The 23831-nt window shown below is 38.3% G+C and overlaps 1 protein-coding gene across 1 annotated transcript; it reads right to left on the bottom strand.

The window, feature by feature from the left end:
• Window positions 1–3607: 3607 nt before the first annotated feature.
• Window positions 3608–9462, bottom strand: Smp_024670 (putative chromatin regulatory protein sir2; the record flags this gene model as incomplete). The annotated part of the gene is made up of 6 exons (XM_018796809.1): window positions 3608–4672; window positions 5554–5652; window positions 6946–7089; window positions 7124–7188; window positions 7220–7397; window positions 9421–9462. 6 exons carry the CDS (start codon window positions 9460–9462, stop codon window positions 3608–3610), a joined length of 1593 nt encoding a protein of 530 aa, XP_018651914.1.
• Window positions 9463–23831: the final 14369 nt, after the last annotated feature.

Raw genomic sequence — 23831 nt, 5'->3', positions numbered from 1 at the left:
ACTCCGACGGGGTAACTATTTACTGAATTATTGAATAGAGATAAACACTAATCATGATGCTTTACCATCAGGGGTTGTATTATCGCATTTTTGATATTCAGCATATTCCATATCAGCTGAATATTAACGAATTTATTTCGCTTTTATACAACGATATATTTTGTGTCACTACTTGTTATCAACCGGATAACTATGAAAAAAACTGAAGGTATTAGAATTGTGTTTTCTCGTAGTTCAAAGTGGAGTTCATCTCGATATTGACTATGCAGTAAATAGAACCAAAGCATCCAAAAGGGTTTTTCGTATGCCATCTCATATTGTAGCGTTGAAGCACATATGGTATCTGGTTCTCTTGTGAGACAGGATGAACTGTAATGCTCGTGTTAAGTCTGAAATCGGTGTCTGCCTCTCATATTAAATGGGATTCCGCTATACTGTTTGTGTTGTCTAGTGAGATTGTGGATGTTGTCTGGTTCTCTTGAAAACCACTGTAAAATAACCCTGGATCACAAGGGTATATTATATAACTTACAATATAACTGTGCATTATTAAGTCCAATAATCAAAATCTGGAAAATCAACAACCACTATGGACTACCCCATTGAAGATATTATAAAAAAAACTTTGAAAATTTATTGTTTTCATAGAATATAACGATTTACGCAGAAACCCTCCTCCGAATAGGGATTCAGATGAATCATAGAAATGAAGAGTCAAGGTTAAGACACGATTAAAAAGGCAATGAAGCCTTGGTTTAATGGAATGTACACTCTACAACCTCAAATGACTAGTGAGAAAACTTAATGCATCATAACAAAACTAAGTGATAACACAATGAACATGTATATAGAATTAATTAGTTTCACTTCGATAATTAGTTAACGCCAGTATATTTTTAAAGCTACATTGAGTATTTATCAAATAAGCTACACTTCATTACTAAGAAAGCCAATCAAATATCAATAAAAGCTGCAAAATCGGAGAAACTATGTGGAAAGGAAAATAATGACGATAAATAAACGTTCCTTTTGTAGTTAAAAATATGTAACGCGTTCGTCATACCATATAATAAAAACTTGCTGCATTTCTCTTAATGAACACTTCATAGCAACAGCAATCGCCTGTTATTCTTGTGTGTCAGTGAACAAAAGTAACCCACCATGTGAGGATCCAGTCAGTGCTTATATCACAATTCACGACCATGTCGTCAAACGATACCTGGACTTGAGGGTCTCTTTTATGCCCACTACTGCTCAAAAATAAAGGTTATTCGTCAGAAAGACGGTTCCAGTTTACTGATACGGAGATGTTCCATGGATAAACTAACCGATATACCAACTCACTGTGGACAATTCCAATTAGATGATGACTTATACCACGGATGCATTGCGACTTGCTCCAAAGACTGGTGTAATACTGATAATAGATCTTCACTTTCTATCAGGATGTTAACATTCTGTTTGCTTGCTTTATCGTATACTGTAATAATTTAGTTAAATTAGTTAATACAAACCTAAATTATTCTAGGTGGTATGTGTAAAGACGTTCATATTACATCATGATCAAACCCAATTTTGCATTTAGCTTATATAAATGTAACACTTAATTTTGAAGTTCTAATTCATTCTGAACAGATATGAAATGTAACCTCGAAATCAAATTATATCTAAGTTGAATGTGAAATAGAAAGTTAATGTTTTTTGTTAACCTTATGGAGTAGTTCTTTTAACAGCATCCGATATCATCTAGATCATGACTGAGTTCCTGATTGTAAGTGACTTACAAGACTGAATCCTACATACAGCAGTGTATATAACCCTAACATTAACGGTTCAGACCAGATTTTAGTAAAATCACCTGTACTTTGTCATTGAGCTATCAGTAAGCCAGTCAGCATTGCGCGAAGTAGAATCCGGCACCTATGTGCATCCGTTCAAACTACCACATCACATTAGCATGAGATGAAATTACGATCAATCCTAGAATAATAAGTGTTATACCAGTAGTAGTAGATAAGATCAGGCATAGTCAATACGATTCAAGAAAAGTTAACTTGAAGAATAATAAAATAAAATGTAAGATAATTTTGAAACTTAAGGTCTAATAAAAGAAAATGAGTGAAAGCATCTACATCAATGCGAACTATGTCACCTAACTTCTACGACAACTGGTTGTGATAAGCGCGTCTACCCTTATCGAGGAGTTTGTATCTACTAACATGACTCAGTCACTGAGCTGTAAATAAAAGGTATCTGTTTTTTCATTTTAAAAAATGTTTTCTTTTTTATACTGAATATATTCAGTAATATTTTTTGCTTATAACTTTCTAATTGTTAATTTATTGTCTTTAAAATCTAAGGAAAATATGAACCCCAAAAAAAGAAACATGAGTGAAATGCAAACTAGTTAACAAAATGTAAACATGATAAACACGCAAGTAGCAAGTATGAACTAGGTATATTTTACGGAAATATACAACCGATTCCTGTTAACTGGAAGTTTAGACATTTATCAAGACATCCTCTAAATTATGGTTAAAACTATCAGTAAGCAATTTGAAATTAGCAATCGCTGGCGGAAAGGTTTATAATGTAGAAACTCCTAACAACAAAATAAGAACCTATGTACAGTCAGTTTCTAAATTTTCTTTTCTCCACCATTTACAACCTAAAATCGATGGAACACAAACAAACTATTTTTAGCGTCTGTGATATTAAGATAGTTCACTTCATCATGCAGCTTGGAAGGCAATAATTATTAAGGTAATCCATCTACCAAGTACGGGTTTGTGAACTCCATTTCCAGGTATATTGTTTGTATGTGTGAGAAGGGAGGAAATAATAATACCTCGGTCGGGAAAGTTGAAGTAGGTTAAGAGTGCTTAAAATCTGAGACTTATAGTTGGGGCCAGTGTTTTGATCACTAAGCTGCTGGTCTTACAAAACCACAGATCAATCAATAACAACAAGAACTTATTAAGTAAACTAAGACACTTCAGATGCTGTAGCTACACAGTCAAAACACTAACAGACCAACTTCTTGAACTAATGAACTGAGTAAAAATATGAAAAAATATACCTAACGAGGTGCGGCCAAGGTTTAGATATTCAAACTACGAGGAATTTCACAGAATTCTATCTGAAACACTTCGATTCCCGCAGTAGACATCTCAATATTGGATCAGTTGTGTTTTAGGAAGTTCACAACGATAATATTTATTCTGTCTATTAGTTCTCCTTAATATGAAAAAATACTATAAGGGAATTTTATACAAAAATGGACAGGCTAAAGATCAGGAGAGAGAAAAGAAAATATTCTCAACTAGAGCCATAAGTAAAATGTACCTTTTAGTATTCAGGAACTGACTGATTGGTGTCACGAATTCATGTTTAATTCGAGAGCAGATAAACTACCATGATACGATGCAATTCTATTAGGTTCTTTGAATTATGGAAACATACCTTATTATTTACAAAGGTACTGGTTCTTGTTTTGAGTACAAAAGAGAAACGTTTATTCTACGTCTAAAGAACGAAACAGTAATCAATAGCTACAACCAAATCATGTGAAACTGTACACCACAGAGAGAAAAATTCTGAAACAATATTATACGGAAGAAAATGGGATGTTCGGACGAGTACGTGTGCATTCTTCTTCTGGAGATAAAGAAAGACCGATTGAATAAAGAGGATCATGCCTGTGGTCATATTGTGGAACATCTATTTCTAAGTGATCTGACATGATAACGCGAAATAGTTCATCACAAGGAACACGAATTACCAAATCAGCAACCACATCTTTGCATGTTGGTTGCAAATTGATAATAACCAACCGACAATTTTCAGGGGTATCAGGGATTGAAGTCGATTTGAAAACAGAATCAATACATGTGGGTTTCTTTTTATGTTCGCTCGACGAACTTAGTTGACCACACCTCCCAAGGCCATAAGGCCATAAAAATGAATAATTGCGCAAAACAGTTAAAGATGAACCAACAACAACAATTAATTTAGCGGGAGTATCCAGAGAATCCGGAGAGATAGGTTTTACATCAACTGCTTCTGATGTTTTACAGAGATCTTGACATTCCATCTTCATAGCAGGACGCATTCTTTTAAACCATGGGGATCCAATGAGATATTTTTTTGACTCTTCATGGGAACGTTTGCATCCATGATCCAAAACTTTACAGTCATTTGAAGTGGCATTGACAGCATCTTGAAGAACTTTACGACCATGTACAGCTTCGATTGCTGATCGAATGCGATATATTTCTGTTAACCCCATCTCTGGTTGTCGTTCAAAAAAGTGTACAACAACATCTCTTAGCAAAGGTGCCTTCGTAAGAACTGAGTCCGTCAGCCTCTCAGACTTTTGAGTATTGCGCAAATGTTCCACTGCTTTAAGACGTACACCTTCAAAAGATCTGGCTAATTTTCTTGCAGCATATCGGTAACTCAACATAAGATTTTCATTTGATACATTTTTCTTGTATCTAGATACTGCCAAATGTTCAGCTGTTTTTCTTAGTATATCACTGGCTATTGTACTTTCAACAGGGTGTAAATTACGACATTGAGGACAAATGCGTCCAGTAAAATGGTGTGAACGAGAAGTTGTTTCGGCGACGTCAAAAGTCCGGAAAACAGCGTATTCACAAGCGATGCATTGCTAAAATAAAAAATATCAAGGCAGAATATGATTTATACTAGAAATCACTTTCTTCATTTGTTTCACAAAACACACCTTATAAATAATTAAAAGAAGGGTGAAATTATTTACAAAACCCAAACAGAAGAAAAACAGCTATATATTTGCAAAAATCAGAAGTACGATATTTTACTGGTTTTCACTGGTTTATGTATTTGAATTCTAACTGTAGATTCACATATTACGATTAAGTAATCAATTATTGTAAGAAGTAATTTATATCTTGAAATATAGACCTCTATTCAGTTACTGAGTGTTGGTTAGACACATACTTGCAAAAGTAACTACATCTTAACAAATTTTTGAAGACAGCATAGACAATCTGTTTATACTAGTAAAGCCTCATTTCGACTTCAAGTGACAAGTACGACTCCCTACTCTAATCAGAACATCATTGACGGATTTTATTCTAAAAACGAGCTAAGAACAGCGTTCTGTGAGTATTGGTGGAGTGATGCTATGCAATTCGAGATTAAAGAGTAAACCCTAGATAGCACGAAAGGTTTGATCATTGAGGTTGAAAAGTATCATTATAGGTGTGTTTAACTTTTAAGTGAGTCAAAAATAGTTCTTCGTGGAATGAAAATACATTTGTTTTCAGCTTATTAGCTTTTTTATCGAGAGACCCGAAATCCAGAGACTTAATTAAACACCTCAATAGATATTTATGGATTAGGTAATAAGCCATCAACTATCAGTTAAAACCTCAGTGGGTACTGTGTACTTTGATCCAAAATTCCAGTGTCGAAACAGAAAATAGTCGATTTTAACACCAGAGATAGATACATAAAATAGTTTCTTCAAAAATAACTTGGTTTATACATAAGTACAAGTACACTCACTTCAATAAATAAATTACCATGTAGCTCCGAAAGTTTTTCACGACTTAAACCACTGCGCACATGTAAGCCATCAACATTTTGAGAAACGACATGTCGAACCTGAGATTATGCAGAGACGAAAATTCTCGTTAATCATCAACATAGCTAGTAGTCGATCAGTTCAATATGACTGCTAATGTCAACAGTAAGTGAAGCTCGAATGAAGAAACAAAAAAGTTAGTTCGATATTGTATTGTTTGCTGAAACATTTATATAGCTAGTGAGAAACCCTAGGTATAAATTTAGTTTTATGAGCATTTGGACTGGTAAATACCTTTACAGTTAAGTAGCAAAATGATCACTGACACAAAAGAATAAAGAAATGATGAAGAGAATTTTGAGGTAAGAAGAAACCCTCGTCTTACATACATATGTTAATTACAGTAACAGTCAAATTAGGTTGACTGGAACGTCTATCCATGAAGTCCACCATGCTAGAGAGGCTGAAGAGACTTTGATGACAAAGTCATTTTGCTAGATGAACATAGATATGATGGCAAACTACTTCTCCCTTGACCATATGGGAATTACATGGATGCTGTATTTCAATACCGAAAGTGCAACGATCAAGCCCTAAAACAGCATATTTGGCTGATCCATAGCTTTCTCTTCTTACAGGTGAAGAACATGTAAAATCCGAAGACATTTAAACTATTCACTTAACCTCTTTCAGTGTAAAAGTACCGACCATACAACCTGCTTTTTATGCAACCAGTGCTGTTTATTTCTATCAACAAAATAACACCCTGTGTATTTCAAACATTACAGTCAACTGAACATAGCAACTTTCAACAACAGCTTCTATCAAACAGGACAGCAAACTAAGATGTAATAACAGAGTAATGCTACACATCTTAAGCTGATAGAAAGTTTCATGTAACAACTGCAACAACAATCATTTTGTGGAATCAAAGTCTCTACAAGAGAGCTTTGATTACAACATTTTATAACATTTCTCACTGAAACCTATAATTCCAACTAAAAAGTTTGAAAAGAATTCGATTTCATTTGAACGATAGTAACTGAACTTGTGAGAACAAAAATCCTTACAAAACAAAAACTTGTGCTACAAAAACTTTCCGAAACAGCAAAAATCTCAAAAAAATACCTTCATATAGTTGCAACCATCCCCTTAGGGTACATCAGTTGGTACATGTGCTTCAACAACGCTATCTACAGTGAATCTCCTTTTTATGGTTGGTATAAATTCATCAGTTTAAAAGTGTTCATAGTAAAGTGACAGCTTATTAAAGATCCTGCGATTATTACAATATTATTAAGTCAAAGGCAATTACATGGGTTTCAAGAACAAGTTAAAAAAAACCAAATTCATACTATTAAGTTGATACGTACATATCCTTCATCTACCAAAACTTTGATAGCCATATGAGTGAATGTTGGCTTTGCAATGGTTGCTTCTGGAAGTCGTAACTTTAAGTTGGTATTTTTTGACTTTTTGGAAGTTTTAATCCGTGATTCACATTCGGGTATTTTATCCTAATAAATAAAGTGCAGATATTTTGTATTATACCTGTAGTTTTGGGACCTCATTACATTGCGCTTGATCATTTTTGTTAAAACCAACGGTAGGTAGCACTAAACTAATAATCTGATCATAACCTGATACCTGAATTAACGCCTGTTACGCGATTTGACTGCGTAGTCCACAAACCGTTTGTCCCTCTATAATCTGGGATGCACGCCGATGTACTTATGCCAGCACCAGTATAAATGACAACACTTCCCTTATTATCCTTAATGAGGCGAGCCAAAATGGCTGCATCACGATGCCAATCTTGAGATGCCTGAAATCAAAAAGCATTGCAAATCCATTTAAATATAAATCATAAAGAAACGTTAACTCATCGCAAATTTACCATTATGAAAAAGAGATATACGGACAAAAATATTTTTCCAATATATTCTCATGTTCTACGGTTGTAAGACCAAAATAATGAACTAATAAAATGAACAAGTTTAAAGCAAACATGTCCTTTGAAACTATAGCACATGAATTTAGGATTGTTACTAGAAGATTACTCATAATGAAACTTAAATAAGTCTATAAATTAACTCAAATTGTAAGACTAATAGTCAAAATAAGCATAGGTACAGTGAAGAGAAAAATAATGTGACTGGGAATTTTGCAGAAGATTAGGTAGTGCGTAAAATGATATAAATTGAGTGAAAATGTTAACTCAATACGAAGTATGGGAAGGAGTTGGAGATGTTCATGTTATACACTATGCTCCACTATTTCGATCACTAGAGCAATTGCTTCTGCCATTTGACAGACATTGGAAGGGATTTATCCTGGCTGCATAATTAGTCTGAACCAAATATGGTGGGATTGAGTTATTTACGGTCTTACTATTTCGCTTACCCATAACGGAACAGATTAAGGAGTAGGAAAATGTTAGTCCCCGAACCATCGGTATGACTTGCTACGCAGTAATTCAATAGATAAACACAAAGAGCTTAATAGTTTGGTTAGTCAGCCTTTAAGTACGTGTCATCATCACAAGCATGGAAAACATTTGTTGTTTAACACTCTCTGCACTGTCGTGGGTAATCTCGGGATTATTACTTTACTGGCTGCACAGCCTCTGAATTGTAAGCACGTAGAGATCTCCTATTAGAGGTCTGAACACCTGTTTTGCAAAATTTGTAGCAAGATATTTGTTTGTAAATATTCCACAGTACTAACTTTTCTGAGTATTATACACGTCTTTCAGATTTTCTTTGATCGTATCAGTGAGCATATAGCCGCTATGTTGTAAATAAGTGATGTTATTAAGTTTTTTGTGTACTGCAGGAACACAAGGCTGGAGAAATGTGTTTGCCACCGCCGAAGCATTTTCTTGTTTAACTTCCTTATCCATCTATCAGCTCATTTCGCTGGCAAAATACTCTCTTTTTTATTTATTTAATCACATACATATTGTTACAAAGGGCACCGGACACATATGCGCCACAGCAAAACACTCTACCTTAACGTTCATCTTCACCTGCGAACTCAGTGACAGGGTGTACTTTATCCAATTGCCTATGGCCTCTAGTACTATCTCTGTAAATGATAACTGTATCCACCACACGATAGCAAAGTTTGAACTCATGTGTAAATTTATTAAGCGGATCGTTCACGAGTTGGAAATGCGTCAGCTAATATAGACTTGATGGTAAACTCATTGAGGCTAATCCTTTATCCGTAGATTTCGCCGTTAAAAATAAATATTCATTGTGATAAAGTAATAACACTTTTATGATGCCAAATGAGATTTCGCTGTTTCATTTCTTCCAAGTCACTAACATATACATCCGACGGCCACCATGATTGGAACACTTAAGAATCATGATGTTACGTCTAGAGACCCTGCCTTTGTTCTGAAGTGTTTACACGTTTGGTCTTGTTGACAATTTGAAACACATAGTTCACACTGCTTCACAATCTGCTTGTAGAGTAGTTTCAAAGTAGTTACCAACCAATTTACTATAGTGTAAGAGAAGTTATACATATCTGTTGGTCACGATGAGACACTTAACAACCCATATAACCTTGATAAATAAATCCCCATCGCCCTAATTGTTTCGTACAAGTTTGACAGAAAAATATATTAATCTTTGAGCATCCCTGAAGATTTGATGAGGTTATTCTTAATACAGTCAATAAGATCATTCTGGTTAGTCAGCTACCGAAATTTTTTATCAAGAACAAATCCCAACCCTTTATCCACTTTTAAAGTCGAAAAATGTTTAGAATTTATCAGTGTATTAGTGGTCTCCTAGTGTTTTTTGTCAGAACGCTACTGTTGTTTCTCTTGTTCTTACATCGGTAATAACTAGATTCGATTTGGAACATCCTAGTTCCATATCACAATGTGGTACTACACATAATATAAAACTACTAAAGTTTTCGAACTGAATGTACGTATTCACATGATCCTATTGATTGCATCAAAAAGTTCTAGAATTGATGGTAATACCATTAGCTTTTTGTTTACTTTGGTACAAAAAGCCTACTACAGTACCTCTCAAGATTTGCTAGAGATTTGTTGTATACCATTCGATCTTCCGAACCTCTGAGTATAAGCTATTTATCTACTTTGTTTCGTAAACTACGTCCAACATTAAAACTACTACATAGGAAAAAGTAAAGCAATGCTCCCAATTGCCCCGGTACGGCCGAGAGTGGGGAAAGTTAGCTCTCCCTCTCGAATTGCTCTCACATGGCCACGTGCATACAACCACTGCCAGGGAAGTCCTACTCACTGCCTTCTCGCAGCATCACTGTTGTTTACGAAATTGGGAGGGTGAAAAGCAAATGTCCGGCGCTTTAACCTGGTTGATGAATACGGAGGATCCACCTAGGGGAGTTGGAAAACCCTGATTCTAAACCAATGGTGTGCATGGACTCCAGGATCCTGAAGGGAACAAATGGCGTATGGAACTATTGTTGGTCACCATCTACTATGGGACTGCGTCTCTGACGTTGCTCCACTGCCTTGTGGATCAGACCTTTAGGTCAAAGGCTCGAGGTGTGGCCCCCTAAAAGAATCACCCACTTCGGTTCGGACAACCGGACAGTACCCCAACCCTCACACAAATCGAATGCGTCAAAAGCTGAGGTGGAGTGAATAGGAAATCTCGGTATCAATAGGCACCACTATACGTACTACATAATGTGAACTGAAAGTATTAAAAAGGATTGGAAATCACACAACCAATATATAGGTAAAAATGTACTGAGAAATATAGTTTGAATAAGCGCACAACCAAAATGAATTTTATTGCTAAAAGTTCCTAACACTTGACAGAGATAATAATATGAAAATCCCCGCTGGGCAAAGCATATGTCCAATTGGAGTTTCATGGTGAACCATTAGATAATAACCGAACACAACCACCCTTCACTATGTGCGACTGAGCTACTAGCTATCTATTTTTCAGACTAGCATCGTAACTAGTAAGTGACGAGCAATGTGGAGGATATTGGGTCAAAACATGTAAAACGTGACCAAGCTGGTGAAGCCCGTGTTTAATACTGAGATGGAGACACTGCGACTTGCGGCTTGACAAACACTCATGACAAAGACCAAAAGAAACTACAAGTCACTGTAGTTTAAGTCTGTTAACTCGGGTGTTTTATGTCAACACTCTCTAATAAAAAAAACATATTCCAAAGACCAATATCAGTGTTACAATGTTGATCGGTCAAAGTAATGTTTGGAAACATCCACTGGGGCAGTGGCTTAGTAGTTAAGGTATTAGGACTTTAGCCACCTCCACCCACATTGGCTTGAAGTCAGGTGACCAAATTTGTACCTAGTAAATGAGTCACTAATAGTAATAAGTCACCAATCGGTATGATGTACCATAACTTCATATATATATATATATATATATGTGATATATACATATATATATATATATATATATATATATATATGTGATATATCACATCGGTACAAGGCGATTAGTGTAAGTTCCAACTTCTGCACACAAATTGCTTAATACAACTCGTGATTTAAGATGTACGTTAACTTCTGGGATCAAAGGCTGAGAGATATGAAAATTCTCAAGGAATATAAATAATTGTTCACTTCCACTGAAAGTGGATATAAACGTTTGAAAATTAATGATTACAGAATAATTTTCGAAGAAATATCTTTTAACTTTTTAGATAATATGTGGCTTTCTAAACTCTGAAATTCCCTTTGAGAGATCTTAGTTGGGACAACAGACATCAACGCTTAGCAAGAAGTTGCAAGTTGGAAACTGCGCCAGATCTCTATTTGAGTTTTGATTGGTTCATAAACGGTTCGAACTGTTCTTGACGGAGTAGAATAAACTTTCGCTTCATGGGACTTCGCATCTAGTAGCAGTGAATCACCGATGCCTCCAGGTTAGAACCTAGGTATATTTTACGATAGAAGAGATACTGACATTAGTCCTTAAGAATATGTCACTTTTTCTATTGTAGGACTCCTGATAACCTAAGTGGACCACCTTAGTCTGGAGAGTATTCCAGAACTAGACCGCTCGTGAATAGTAAAATACTTGCCTACAGTTTATTTTGCTATATTGTGTCTCTAATTTCTGGATAGCACCACTGAGGTTTGTGTTGGGACCAGACATAAGTAGATTTTAAACGAATGCTCATGAGTGTGTAGGACCTTATAAGTCCTCAGAAGGTTACTCATGAGATAAGTAAGGGTTCAGTGATTCGAGGTGCCCTCCTTAAGCTTCGAGTCTAAGTGTCCAAACTGATTCCATAACTCGCCGTTGGTTACGTTCCAGCGTATTCTTATCTTTTTGGAGTGAGTGGGGAAACACTTCATTTCCATTCTATAAACGGGGTCAAATAAAATTTTTGAAGATTAAGCCTGGAGTTCTACCGTTAAACTAGCCCAACGTTGGTAGTGCATAGTTTTCCTGAGAGGCATTTTTGTTGCAGTTAGAGTAACACTTCGGATCATATGGTACTAACCCTCCTATACCTTGTAGCTGTAAATAATTCCCCAAAATCAATAGTTCTCTAAGTGTTTGACATCGGATGCTGACCACATAAGTTTTAACAGACTCATTTAGCTGAAGGCGCTCGGTCATGCATCCGCATCAGATCACGGTTTGTTACGGCGTACTCAACGTCTCCTGCGGTCACTAGCCAGATTGTAGCTGTAAATAATTCCCCAAAATCAATAGCTCATTAAGTGTTCGTTCGACATTGGATGCTGACCACGTTGTTTAGGTGGACTTGTTTAACTGAAGGCTTTCGGTCATGCATCCGCACCAGATCACGTTTCAACTCGGCGTGGGACACTGCTCCTATGTTCATTAGCCAGCTTATAGTAAAGGTTCCTCGATATATTGGTGACGTATCAAATATATCTTTCCTACCTCTTTTCGTCTGACTTCTGATTTCCTCTGGCCGGGAACGAACGATTATAGAAGATACTACTGGTTGCTAGTTGTAAAACTAGAATATCCGTTGTATTCTCAGTGGTGAGCCTAACGTGATCTGGTACACCAAGCCAATATACTGTGAGTCTGTTCCATTTTGGAATATTATTATTCATTGTTATTCTCTATTTGAATTTTATATATTGTGATATACTGTTTTTTCGCGAATTTTTTTTCCCGGATATATTTTAATTAGACATTTTTCGTTATCTATATTACTATGACGGAACACTCACCCAAGGTTTTTAAGTTAAAGTCTATTCCCCCTATTTCGATTCAGTTAACGCCATTTTGGCCCGACAATATCGAGTCCTGGTTCTGCTACGCAGAAGCTGATTTTTGCATGCACGGAATCACGGACTCGCGCACACGATTCCTCGCGGTAGTTACGGCGTTACCGCGCGAGTTTAACAGGTACGTAACACCTAGTATGTTTACTAGTGATGTTCCCGAACCTTACGAAACTCTCAAATGTCCGATTCTCAAACGTGGAGACCTAACCGACCGACAACGGTTGGACCAACTCCTCCATAACATCGACTTGCAACATGGTTCTGCGACAGACATGTTGCTAAGAATAAGAGAGGTTATCGGCCAACGAACTTTCGATGATGGCCTATTCAGACAACTTTTCTTGTCTAAACTTCCTCATCAGGTGCAGGCAGTGATCGTCTCATTTCAAAACAATGCCATAGATGAGCTGGCTGCATCTGCCGACCGAATCTTAGAAATCACCAAATCCACTAACGCCGAGGTCTTTTCCGTCAAAGAAAAACCTCAAACGACCCCGAATGACATTACCGAACTATGTCATACGCTGACATGATATCTTAGGTTTCGTAATGACCGTAGTCGGTCAAAATCCTCAAGTAGGAGCGTTTCACTTAAGCGATCTGCCTCTCGACCTCGAGAAACAGACAACCCCGACTGGTGCTGGTATCACAACCAGTACAGTAAATCCTCTAGAAATTGCAGGAAGCCCTACAATTACCCGAAGTCTAAGGCGACTGACACGAATAAGATTTCGGGAAACCTCCAAGCCGGCACGCGTTAACGACAACTGTAGCCGGCGAACACAGCCGCCTCTTATATGTCACGGATGTGACTACGAAAGTTCGCTACCTCGTCGACACTGGCGCAGAAGTTAGCGTTCTTCCAGCAAATCCCGACGACAGACTTCGCTAGTCTGTTTTAAGTTTACAGGCGGCAAACGGTGAGCCGATCGCTACTTATGGTAAAAGGTACGTCTACCTTAACGTGGGTTTACGCAAACCCATACACTGGATTTTCGTTGTTGCAGATGTCTCTATGCCAATCATTGGTATAGACCTGTTACAATATCACAATCTACTCATCGACACACGCTCACGAAGGTCAATTGACGGAAACACTAAGTTATCTGTTTGTGTAACTCCTTGTTCTGGTTGCAGGTTATCCCCAGTCACGATTAAGCACACCATAGACCCCTTGTACCAATCAGTACTCGACAAATACCCCGGGATATACCAATCGCAATCGAAATTGCCTTGTGTAACCAGCAATGTTACACATCACATCTCGACTACAGGACCACCTGTATTCTCGAAAGCCCGTCGACTCGCTCCCGAAAAACTTAGGTTAGCCAAAAACGAATTCGACCATATGATAGACTTAGGGATAATTCGACCATCAAATAGTCCATGGTCATCCACATTGCACATGGTCCCTAAAAAGGACAGCAACGATTGGCGGCCAACTGGTGATTATCGGCGTCTGAATGCTAAAACCATTCCCGATCGTTACCCGCTGCCTCATATTCACGATTTGACAGCTACCTTGAAAGGTACAACTGTCTTTTCGAAAATCGACTTAGGTAAGGCTTATAACCAAATACCGATGGCACCTGACGACATTCCTAAAACCGCCATCATCACTCCTTTCGGTCCTTACGAATTTCTACGAATGCCTTTTGGTTTAAGAAATGCGGCTCAAACCTTCCAAAGGTTTATAGACGACGTCTTCCGAGGTCTCAACTTCGTACACGTGTATGTTGATGACTGTCTAATAGCAAGTCCGGACAGAGAATCACATCTCAAGCATCTGGACATTGTTTTCGATCGACTCCAAAGGCATGGCATTACTGTGAACATTCAGAAATGCCAAATCGGAACTAACTCCTCAGACTTCTTAGGACACACTATTGATGCCCAAGGCATCCGACCCCTTAGGAGCAAAGTGGCGGCCATTCTGGATTACCCAGAACCGACCACTATCAAGCAGTTACGAACTTTTAACGGACTTGTAAGTTTCTACAGACGGTTCATACCCAAATGCGCATCCCTTATGAAACCGTTAACCTATCAGCTTCGTAGAAATGCAAAATCAACTAGTTTAGACGACATAGCCCGTAAAGCATTCCCCACAGTTAGGGAACACATCGCTAAGGCAACCCTGCTTGCTCATCAGGACACTCAAGCGCCCATTAGTATCGCCGTAGACGCATCCGACTCAGCAATCGGAGGAGTCTTACAACAATGGGTTAACAACTCGTGGCAACCTTTAGGATTTTTCTCCAGACGGTTGTTAGACGCGGAATCTAGGTACAGCACTTTCGGTAGGGAACTCCTAGCTACGTATTGTGCTGTACGGCATTTCCAACATTCCATCGAAGGAAGAGAATTCGCGCTTTTTACCGATCACAAACCTCTTACCTTCTCTTTAAGTTCATCTTCAGACAAGTACTCGCCGCGAGAGTCTCGACAACTCGACTACATTTTGCAGTTTACTTCAGACATACAACACATTTCTGGAGCAAACAATGTAGTCGCAGACGCTTTGTCTCGAATAAGTTCCTTGAACAGTTTCCAAGGAATCGACCTTCTTAAACTCGCTCAGCTTCAAAAAGAAGACATTGATCTTCAGCATGAGTTATCCTCGACAACTCTTAAACTAAGTATTAAGCAGATGGGAACCAGTAAGGAAACCTAACTTTGCGACACATCTACAGGTAGGGATCGTCCAATTGTACCAAAACATTATCGCCGCAACGTCTTCAATACGTTGCACAATCTTTCTCATCCAGGTGCTCGTGCAACAGTCAAACTTATAGCCGAACGCTTTTGCTGGCCTGGCATGAATAAAGACGTGAGGGAGTGGGCACGCTCCTGTGTAAGCTGTCAGAAATCTAAGGTCATAAGACACAACAAATGTCCCTTAGGCTCTTTCAAGACCCCTGACGCTCGTTTCGACCACGTCCATCTAGATTTGGTAGGACCCTTACCCCACTCAAACGGATACTCATATCTCCTAACATGCGTAGACCGTTTTACTCGATGGCCAGAAGTAGTACCGATCAAGAACATTACTGCTGAAATTGTGGCTCGCGCTTTCGTCGAACGATGGGTAGCTAATTTCGGCTGCCCTTCCACGATCACTACAGACCGCGGACGCCAGTTCGAATCTGGACTTTTCCGTTGTCTGACCTCACTATTAGGAATCACGCGCTTCCGAACGACCGCCTACTACCCACAAGCAAACGGGTTGGTAGAACGTTTTCATCGACAACTAAAAGCTTCATTATCAGCTTCAAACGTTTCACAGTGGACAGACGCTCTTCCACTCGTCTTGCTAGGTATCCGCAATGCAGTGAAAGCTGACATTGGATACACGGCATCTCAACTCGTTTACGGAACGACACTCCGACTTCCAGGAGAATTCGTGGATCCTTCAGCTTCTTCATTGAACATGGATCTAAACTCTTACACGAGTAGGCTTTCAAACGCTATGCGTTCAGTTAAACCTGCTCACACTCGACCTCAATCAACTGATGTTTTCGTTCAACCTGACTTACGACATAGTACACACGTCTTCGTTCGTCGAGGCTCACATCGATGACCCCTCGAATCAGCATACGAAGGACCCTTCAAAGTTCTTCAACGCGAACCTAAGTACTATGTAGTCGATAAGGACGGTACGAACGATAGCATCAGTATCGACCGACTCAAAGCAGCGTACTTAGAAGGAAACCCTAGCTACGTCGATTTTCCTTCGGTACAAGCAAACGACACAGCTACTACACTCGTAGTACCCTACACGACAACCGACACACAACTTGATACTTCGCCAACGTCGGTAGATAAACCTAAAACAACGCGTTCTGGAAGACGAGTAAGATTTCCAGAACATCTTAACGAATATTGCACGTAGGACTCAGGCATTATCTTGAATTACCCTTTCATTGTTCATTATAAAAAATTTTTTTTAATATGCTCATTTATTATTTATATAAAAAAAACAAAACATTATTATTTTTTTTGAGCGTATTTATATTTTTTTTATATAAAAAAAACCAAAAAAAACCCATTTTTTTCCCGATCGCTTTTACGCTGTTTGTAAGTGTATTAGTTTATTTATTTTTTTCCCGCTCATCGTGTGTCCTTACGCAAGTACGAGTGTATTTTCGACATGCACTCACACGTTTTATTTTTCCTCTTTTCCAGGACGGCTGGAAAAGAACGACGAAGTTTCCCAAGGAACCGAAATTTTCATTGTATTTTATTTCTTCATTGTTATGTTGTACCTCATGGCCCCTTAGTTTAAGGAAAGACGACCAGACGCTGCTAAACGAAGCAAGCTATCAGAAGAGTGTTTACCAACGACAAACTCGTTGGGTTTAAACTTCTGGCTGGTCACGTCTTAGGGGCATCACTACCTTACTAGGGAGGAGTGATCTGTAGCTGTAAATAATTCCCCAAAATCAATAGCTCATCAAGTGTTCGACATTGGATGCTGACCACGTTGTTTAGGTGGACTTGTTTAACTGAAGGCTTTCGGTCATGCATCCGCACCAGATCACGTTTCAACTCGGCGTGGGACACTGCTCCTATGTTCATTAGCCAGCTTATAGTAAAGGTTCCTCGATATATTGGTGACGTATCAAATATATCTTTCCTACCTCTTCTCGTCTGACTTCTGATTTCCTCTGGCCGGGAACGAACGATTATAGAAGATACTACTGGTTGCTAGTTGTAAAACTAGAATATCCGTTGTATCCTCAAGATTATATCAGCCACTTCTCGATATATTGATAACCCATCAAATATATCTTCCTCGCTTCTTACTTTTGATTTCACTGGGTGGGCGAGATACAATTATAAAAAGTGTTACTGGTAAAGTGTTGTCAAACTATAATACCTGTGGTACCTTCAACCTTTTTCAACTTGGGATGCCTCTAGAGGGGAGTTACCTGAGTTGTATCCGCAGTCTGTCACATAGCTCAAATGGGTTACTTTACACTTCGAAGCTATCAAAGGTAAGCCCGTTTTCATCTGCTCAACTTCGAAATCGAGTCAGATACCTCGCAAGTACCAGTTCATCCCCCTGGTCGCAAACTTCTTTTTGGAGTTTTGCATCATCAGCGAAAAGTAGTAACTCTGACTACCATTGCTCTAGAAAATCGTTTATATAAATTAAGGATTGAAAAGGTCCCAGTACTGGACCCTGGGAGACCCCACTAGGACACTCGGTAGCCTGCGAGAAAGTGAAGGTAACCCTGACCTTAAAAAGTCGATTATTTAAATACGAAGTCAATAAACTAATAGTGATTTGATACCTAATCGTTTGAGTTTATTGATATTATATGTATGGCCGACCCACTCAAAAGCTTTTGAAAAGTCAAGATATATGACACCAACCTCCCCCTTGAGATATAGGTTGGTTGTTCATCTGTCCACCGTGTGTTCTTGTTTAGGTGTTGCAGTTTCGTTGCACCACGTCAGCGCACAGGTCCACTCCTGAGAATCCTGTTAGGTGGCAGGTGTAGCTCTCATCACTATAGTTAGTATGGGTTGGTTGAAATGTTGAAAGTACAATTCTGCCAAAAAGTCGGTGGCGTCATCGTCATTGTTGGCCGCGCCATTAAAACTTAGCGGTTGGGAAACTCCGATTTCGACTTGTAGAAGAGAGGCTGCATGACGGAATAAGCTTTTCGGATCGGAGACAAGTTTGTCGATAAAGCTTTTCCGATACTGAAGCCTGTCTTCTCTGATTGCCTTCGTGTATTGGTCCCTTGCTTGTTTGAATTTTCAGTATGCGATATTGTCAACTGCTCGTTTGTATTCCGTCCAGTAGTGCCTTTCGCGGCTTAGCAAACTAAGAGTACGATTACTGATGACTGTTAGCTGATTGTAGGTTTTGGAGACCGTTTTGGGAAACGGCTGTTCTGTAGCATATAAGATCATATGCAGTAAGAAATCCCATCGACTATCCACATAAATATGTGAGTGAACTTCAAAGTCCACCTTCTATATATTGCTGTGTAAGGCTGACACACTCAACTGTTTGCAAATGCAGTGCTGTCGTTAGTAGGATGTCTTAGCTCGGTTTTGCTGGTAAGATCGAGGGCTATGACGTGGTGACCACTTTTCCTAAAAGCAGCCAAGCGTAGGAGGCTGTCAATTAGGAATTTCTTGTTTGTAAACATTCATTCTAAGAGTGACGGCTTCTAACTATTTCTTTAAAGAGTTGTTGACTTCACACTCTCGAATAATTCCTGATCTTTAATGAGTTCGGAGAGCCGAGCTTCAGTAGATTTGTCACCTCCAACTAATGTTTGTTCAGAGATGAGTTTAGGAAGATTGAAGTCTCTTAGACTCAAGATATAAGTGTATTAGAGAGGAGTAGGGAGGAATAATCCTTCCGGCATATGATTATCAAACTTTGTGTCAGTATTGAGCTTCCTGTCGATAACTCCAACTAGACACCTCAAGGTGTCAGACAGCCTTACTGAACACAATACAGAAGCATCAAGATTGATGAATCCTTAAGTGTACACTTGATGTGCCACCAAGCAGGATCGTAGGTACAGGACAACTCGTATAAACTGAACTTACCTTTAAATACGGATCATACTTTTTCCACTCACGAGCTAGTACTTACTGATTGGTTGGTTGTGGCACCACATTCGTGTATGACTGTTGTGTTTGCTTTTCCTACATTTGATCGAGGTCTATCCCTACCGTGTATTAGGTCGCAAGCCCTAAACGTGGGCGAAAAACGGCATGATTGCTATTTGTTAACGGTGAGAGAATATTTGGGTAGACATTGTCCTCTGTTTTACAGGTGAGTATTATGATTAACAAAGATCCTTGGTCTCAACCAAAACGTCAAGGTTTGGGTGCAGGTTGTGCCACATTATGCTCTATAACCGTTATCATCGACAGAGTTTTCAGTTCCTAAGGTGATCATCTCTCTGCAAATAGTATCAGTGCATCAAAATCTCCTAGCATTTGGCATTTGCTGGTCTCAATCCATAAATGAATGTGTCCTAAAGTACCGGATAAAGTAAATGACACCGAGTAAAAATGTACAACCTTCAAAACTGAGTTTAGAAGTTCCACTGTCATGAGATTCACAAACAAAGAGATGGATGTTTATATTATTAACTATGTGTACAAGGACCCTTTCCTTAGTCGATTCCAATCACTTCTCAGGTAGTTGTATCTTGATAATCCTGAATTGACAACAAAGTTATGGACGAATGAAGTTTGGGTCACTGCAACGATGAATGGCTCCTTTTTTCACGTTAATACTTCAAGTACATAGGATTTCTTAACTTGACTACGAGCATTTGCACGACCCATCCGTACAGGTTATGGTGACATTCGCTCCCAAGACCTGATTGCCATAATTAAACACTGCTGACTTGGGATTTTCTTATGGGTTTACTTCGTTACTAACCCAAAACTAAAACTGTGTCACATTGTGGAAGCATTTAGTAGTAAGTGACATTTTATCTAACACCAGATCGATGATGATGTCCTATGTATTCGTTGGGACAAAATGTTTTCTCACTAACCTGGATACCACAGCTTTCTATAGAAGTAATTTATTGTTTTTAAGTAGACAACACTACTCATTTTGTTCATTTACTCAAGTCGACTGCCATTTTCATGGGCTATTACGGATTTTAACGGGTCCCCTTTAGATAAGTTTGAAACAAGTGTGATTTGAGTGCTTTCGAATTTACTGAAAGTACACGTGCCTAGTAAAACCCACTAGTTGAAATTACAATTTATAAATTTGCAACACGCGAATCAAACAGTTAGTCTTTGTTAGTGCCCGTACAGAAGATGTCTTATCTGAAACAGGATCACAAATGCTGTTAATATGTCCAGTATAATATGATGATCAGAGGTATTCGAATTATTGTATTAACTATAAATTTCTGAAATGGTTCATTTTAGAGAAAATGGAATAATGTGAGCAAAAATAAACGTGTCAGATTTGGAATTCAAAATCAGTAAGTAATCAAGTACAAAAGAATCATTAGTTATTACAAATACCACATCCGCCACAGTTTCAATGAGAATCCAAATTTCTGAAATTAATTGTACTTCTTTCCCTTAGGTGCATCGTGTGTCTGTCAGATTGTATAATGGATGTAGACTCTGTATGATTCGGGATGTTTTCAATAGTATTAGAATTGACAGCCAAAGTTGAAACAGACTCATCTGATTCCTTACGAAATATTCGTTTGTTGTAACTGGCCCGCATGTCAACCACAGATTTATTGACCTGTTTTGGCAGACCCTCCATAGATTGTAGAAAAGGAGTTCTTTTACAAAGGTTATTATGTTTGAACAATTTTACCATTGTTCCTTCTGCGTACGGTCTAGTTATTCTGCACTGATGAACTTTGTCTCCTCTCTTCTCCGAGTCTCTTAACTTAGAAGTAGTAACAGAATTGATGTTTGTTTTCAAGGTTTTGAAATTTCTTGCTTGCATATGAGAATGAGGGGACTTTGAAGTCGTGTATACATTTTTGCACTTCGGTCCCGCAGTTTGCAAGTTATCAGGCATTTCATTAGAACCATTTCCAATGATCAATAAGGAAAGCTGATCCTGAAGTATTCTTAAATTTCCTAGACCCAGGATAAATGGTCCACAATCAGTGATGATGAATCCACAATTAGGGATTGAGGATTCATCATCTCTGCTTAAAATATTACAACATTCAGAAATAGAATGTTTATGACCAATAATACTCGGGATGGAAACTTTGGTAGGCATAATTTTAGCATCAGGACTTAATGGCTTCAACTTCCCAAACCAAAATTATAAACTTAGTACTGCCACTGCCGACAATGAAATCGTGAAAAGCACCGATGGTATTTATGGTATTTAACATTACGAAATACATGTGAATCACGAGGATGAAATTTACCCCAGGACAAACATCTACCGAATTTGTGCTCATCGACGTGAGTCACTTTGCAATTCCTCAATGAACTGTTGAAATTTCCGATGTCCTGGAAGTCAATTTCATGCACTGCCTCGTAATTAATACATGCTGTTTTTATTTCTTGGCATAATCGTTTGGGTTTCGGAATTAATTATCCTTCTAAATGAGGAATATTTATTCCAGCAATCAACAGATCACGAAGTTGAGTTTCTATTGGGTCACAAAAATTGCATTTTGCTGCAAGTTTCTGTAACTCAATTATAATGTCTATAACTTTAATTGCGTTACTCGATGAGGCTTTGATATGTCTCTAAATTCAAAGCTAACACACTGTACATGATTAACTAGCAACCTCTTGGGAGATTTATATGACAATGATATTGGTTTTCCTAGGAAAGCCGGATTCTCTAGCTGATTATTAGCGTCTTTGCCTATGAAAGTCGGAAAATAAGCTGTAGATTTACCACCTTTAATATCTTTCCTGGCCATGAATTACATTTCAGACCGCTCCATATCGTATTCGAAGACGCCAACACATGAATTAAAATCCAAGTTTCCAAGTCTTGATTCCATCACGACGTCAATATTCAAATTATTGAACTACCTAGAAATTTCTGAATGGTTCATTATAGAGAAAATGGAATTAGGTGAACACAACTAAACGTATTAGATTTGGAATTCAAAGTCAGTGGGTAATCAAGTACAAAAGAATCATCAGTTCGAACGAATACCATAGGTTATCTGTTTAGTAGCAACATTTAACACGGGTTATTATGGATTATCGGGTCATACGTCTGAAAATATGCCAAAAGTTCATTTCTCAATGATATGCCTCAGTGCTAGGAGCTACAGACTAAAGGTAAAAATCCAACTAATCAGTAAAGAATACTAAAATTAAGTACTGTAAACCTTCGTTGAGTGTTTACTAATCTAAAATATCGCTTGCAATGTTCGTAAGCTTCCACGTGGATGCAGTTTCAGTGGACACCTAACGAATTCATGAAGGGAAATGATATAAGACTAAATCACCCTCACTTCGGTAGTCCAATAATGGTTATACAGTCACTTCAAGCAGTTGCCTTGATAGATTTACCAAAGTGAATTATCGGCGTGTAGTGTACCAATGTACATCCGAGATCTTGCGCACTACTCAGAGTGCTGTAATTCGTAACAAGAGGCAAGTTTTGTTCTTAAGTTCTTCACGTCGCTGCTTAATGGATCAATTCGGAGTCCTTGGCGTAGTTTACGTGAGTCAAAGTACGTTTCATGATTGACCACTGAACACCTTAATTCGTGACAAAGTGACCCTCCCAAGGCCACATCACTCACCACACAACATCCAACCACTGAATAGCCCCTATAAATCTCTGTCAACATTTCTCAGTCACAACAATGAGTGTTTTGGTTTGGTTTCATCTCTTTTGTTGTGTACTGAGCAACTTACTTTCATGATTACTAGCTAGAAAAGCACCTTTTTGAGTTTCCTCTTGTTTCCTACAACAAGTTCTCTAACTGCCGATGGTATTGCACACGTTGAGCCTTAAGACCACCTCTCACCACAAGTCAATAATGACTGATGTAACTGAAGATTACGGGGGTGAAATATCTGCGACCCTCACAATCGTCTATAAGAGGCACTATCAAGCATAGCATAGTGTTAGTCCCTCCTTATTTGCTCCTTATTAGCTTTCCATTTTTCCTTATACTTTACTGCCCGATCATCGATTGTGATTTCCCTACTTAATACCTTGAAAACAATACATTCGCACATTTTATTTAAAAAACCCACGATTTATTTTGTGCTATTATACAAAACCGTTCTGGTATTCTGGCAACAGTCTACCAGTCTTGACTGTTCGATATTTTTACACATGACACGTGTAGAAATAGTGTTTTCTAGCAGAATATGAAGCACAGGACTTGAATTAGGACATTTGCAACTACCACTTAAAAAGAGCCTAACCTTAATAATGGAAGGAGGGTGGAGTTCCTGAACAGCAAACATTGGTTGTGAAGACAGTGATTTCAATCCACCCATGTTTATGGGGTCGAACACTTT

Source organism: Schistosoma mansoni, chromosome 4 (genome assembly GCF_000237925.1).
Source record: "Schistosoma mansoni strain Puerto Rico chromosome 4, complete genome".
Classification (NCBI taxonomy): Eukaryota; Metazoa; Platyhelminthes; class Trematoda; order Strigeidida; family Schistosomatidae; genus Schistosoma; species Schistosoma mansoni.
This window is presented reverse-complemented; position numbering and strand designations above follow the sequence as displayed.